Raw genomic sequence first — 2986 nt, 5'->3', positions numbered from 1 at the left:
TGGGGGGGGGGTATTCAACACCTTTTATGTCCATTTCAAAACACATTTATGTGTAGATTTTAAAAGGCACAGAAAATGTAAGTTTTAAGTTTCCCAGGAATCTTTGAGCTATGGGGGTCACCAAACTTTGGTGGTCATTTTCTTACTAATTTTACCTCTGAAACCAGACGACCCCTTCTCCTTCAATCACAAATATCTCGACGTGTGTTCAAGATAAATGGGTATTTTTTTTTAATCTGAAGTAAGGCAAATGAACAAGCTTTATGAAAATCTCCATATGCCCAAAATTTAACGAACGCCTGATCCCAACGCGTCGTGAGACATATACATGAAGAGGAGCCGTTCGGAATTAATGTTAGTCTCTAAGTGGGCGCAGGCTACAAAAAATAAGGGCTGTCAATTACCGTACAAGTTATAAATAATGTTAGTCTTTTAGAGGCAGCCGAAGTGGGCGCTGGTTACTATAATAAGGTTGGTGGACAAATCACCGTACTTATCTATTGTCTGAAGTGGGCGCTGGTTACTATAATAAGGTTGGTGGACAAATCACCGTACTTATCTATAGGCTAGTTGCCTATCAGCCGTTCGTTGCTTTCATTGCTTGTTGCTTACGGCTCGTTGTTTTCTAGTTGCCTATCAGCCGTTCGTTGCTTTCATTGCTTGTTCCTTCCTGCTCGTTGTTTTCACACTCTGTTAACTGCAGGTTGGTGCTCATGACTCATGGATCTGGCAGTTTGAAACCAATCTAGGTTCATAGAGAATTTATGTGCCTTCCAGACCATGTCAATCCTATTCTTGAAAGCATTCAAGGATGGTGCAAACACCACATTTTCCGGTAGGGAATTCCAAGCGTTAACTGTGCGTACACTGAGGAAGTTTTGGTGTTTTCACATGTTTTCTTTTTCAATTTTAAGCTATTCAAAAGGCTTTTTAATGGCTGCATCGATCGACATGCGGTTTTCGCCAAAAGATTCTTTAATATATTCTCCAGATCATGACGCCTTGGTTTTTTCAGTTTTGAGACAGTCTTGCTGCAAAAAGCTAAATTTCTTTATTTCGCCGATCACTTTTGTAGGCCGACGCTTCTGTCTCTGCAATTTTAGAAAATCCGCCAAGTTTGTTTATTTCAAGGGTTACTTCCGTTCGATACTATCGCGCATTGTTGCGCAATACTGAGTACTATTTTAAGTGTGCGACCCGTATAGATCTAGCTTCATGTTTTCTTTTCTTTACCAATGACTTTCAGTTGATGTTAATGCTCCGATCCTTCCTTTCATCGAAAAGGGGCCCAGCTAGTTATTCTTTAATAACCGTTTCTTACCCGCCAGAGCACTCTGGAACCCGGCGTTGTAGTCAGTGGTGACCTCATTCTTGATATAGTCGCCTCTCTTGTCAACGTAGTCGTCGTTCTTGCCGGGCCCGCCCACTAGAGCACCTGTCAGTTCGTGGGCGTTGGGGGCGGGGTCATTGAACGTGGACCAATCGCACGTGGCGGGGGAAAGTGGGCAGGTCCTGTTGAGGAGGGATACGGGTACAAAGAGAAATAATTACAATTTTGTTCTTTTAATTTGAGCTACCACGGATCGTTTTTGAGATCTAAAAGTAATGGTGATTTGTGTCGAGGGAAAAAAAAGGGGGGGAGGGTGGTGATAACAAGAGAGATTTGGCAAACAGGGGAAATGGGAGGAGAGGCACAGAGAGAATGAGACAGACAGAGAGAGAGACAGACAGAGAGAGAGACAGACAGAGAGAGAGACAGACAGAGGGGGGGGGGTTGGGATCGCTACCATCGACCGGAGACGTCCAACAGGGGGGGGGGTTGGGATCGCTACCATCGACCGGAGACGTCCAACAAAAAATTGCCGACGGGCAGTTCTGTATGAGGCAAGTAACTCTGTATTACACTTTGCGTGCACAAATTATCCCGATTGCGTCCCTTGAAGACACTTCTGGAGACTCAACTAACCGTTATGGTACTCAATTGTGATTGGGGTGGGGGTGGGGGTGGGGGTTGGGGTTGTAATCGTTTTACATTTTACATCCACAGTGAAACAATTCGGATGATTTAGGACACAGACTGGGTCTACGTTGCCTTTCAGAATCAACCTGGGCTGAGAAGGTTGCAACATGCCAGCAGAGAGGTGGACATACTCAATAAAAATTCTTCCCACAAGGGGGGTCGGGTTGATTTTTGTTATACACACTAAATTAAAAGTGGGAGAGTCCGCAAATGTGCGGTGAATGTGGACACAACCAAGAGGATGCCAACCATAACCATCCTTCAGCACTTGACTTCCCGCGCTACGCCACCCTTCTTATACAGACGTGGCAGAATGTGACTCCCTTTGGGAGAAAGCTCTATGGCAGTCTCTCAGATTTGAAGCGGACTGCACAGTTTGTGCGCGACATCGGACTGACTGTCTAGCTGCTGTCATCGAGAACGAGGAAGAAGAAGAACTGTTATACCGGGTGTCCATCATTGGCACGATTGGGTCTGGTCAGGTCGGTTTGCTAGCCAGACTGAGGGCGTAAAGCGGTTATCGTGGCACAAATCGATCGCCCGACCCGACCCGACCCGACCCGACCCGACCCGCTCCCATCCGCAATGAGCACCCCGTATAACACCACAGACGCCAATTTCGCTTTCTGAGATTTGGAGACAAACCTCAAGGATGAGACAGAAGATATTCGGAGGTGTCTCCAGAGAGCACCCAGGAACTATTCGGAGGCGTACTCCCGCACACAGATGCACTGCTTTGGGGGTCAAACTGCATATTGTAGGCTGCAGATCACACCTATAGCTATTAAAACTGTCGCAAACAAATCATTTTCAAGAAAATTTCAAATCTAAGGGCAAAATATCAAATTATGGGTTAAAACAGGGAAGGCTCAGTATCTGTCCAGAAACGTCTCCGACGGAGATAGACCAATCAAAATGTTTGTGCCTCTTGACCAAGTAAAACAATCTTGAGGGTTACAGCCCCCC

At 45.7% G+C, this 2986-nt stretch overlaps 1 protein-coding gene across 1 annotated transcript in view; it reads right to left on the bottom strand.

The window, feature by feature from the left end:
• LOC101852560 (endoglucanase 4) overlaps positions 1–2986 on the bottom strand; it is a gene marked incomplete in the record, with an annotated part of 33211 nt that overhangs the window by 4759 nt on the left and 25466 nt on the right. Inside the window, 1 exon segment of the mRNA XM_013085771.2 lies at positions 1322–1512. Within this exon segment, the coding sequence (XP_012941225.1) occupies positions 1322–1512 (191 nt within the window).

Source organism: Aplysia californica, unplaced genomic scaffold, assembly GCF_000002075.1.
Source record: "Aplysia californica isolate F4 #8 unplaced genomic scaffold, AplCal3.0 scaffold00405, whole genome shotgun sequence".
Taxonomy (NCBI): domain Eukaryota; kingdom Metazoa; phylum Mollusca; class Gastropoda; order Aplysiida; family Aplysiidae; genus Aplysia; species Aplysia californica.
The sequence above is the reverse complement of the archived record's forward strand: the minus strand, read 5'-3'. Positions and strand labels throughout refer to the sequence as shown.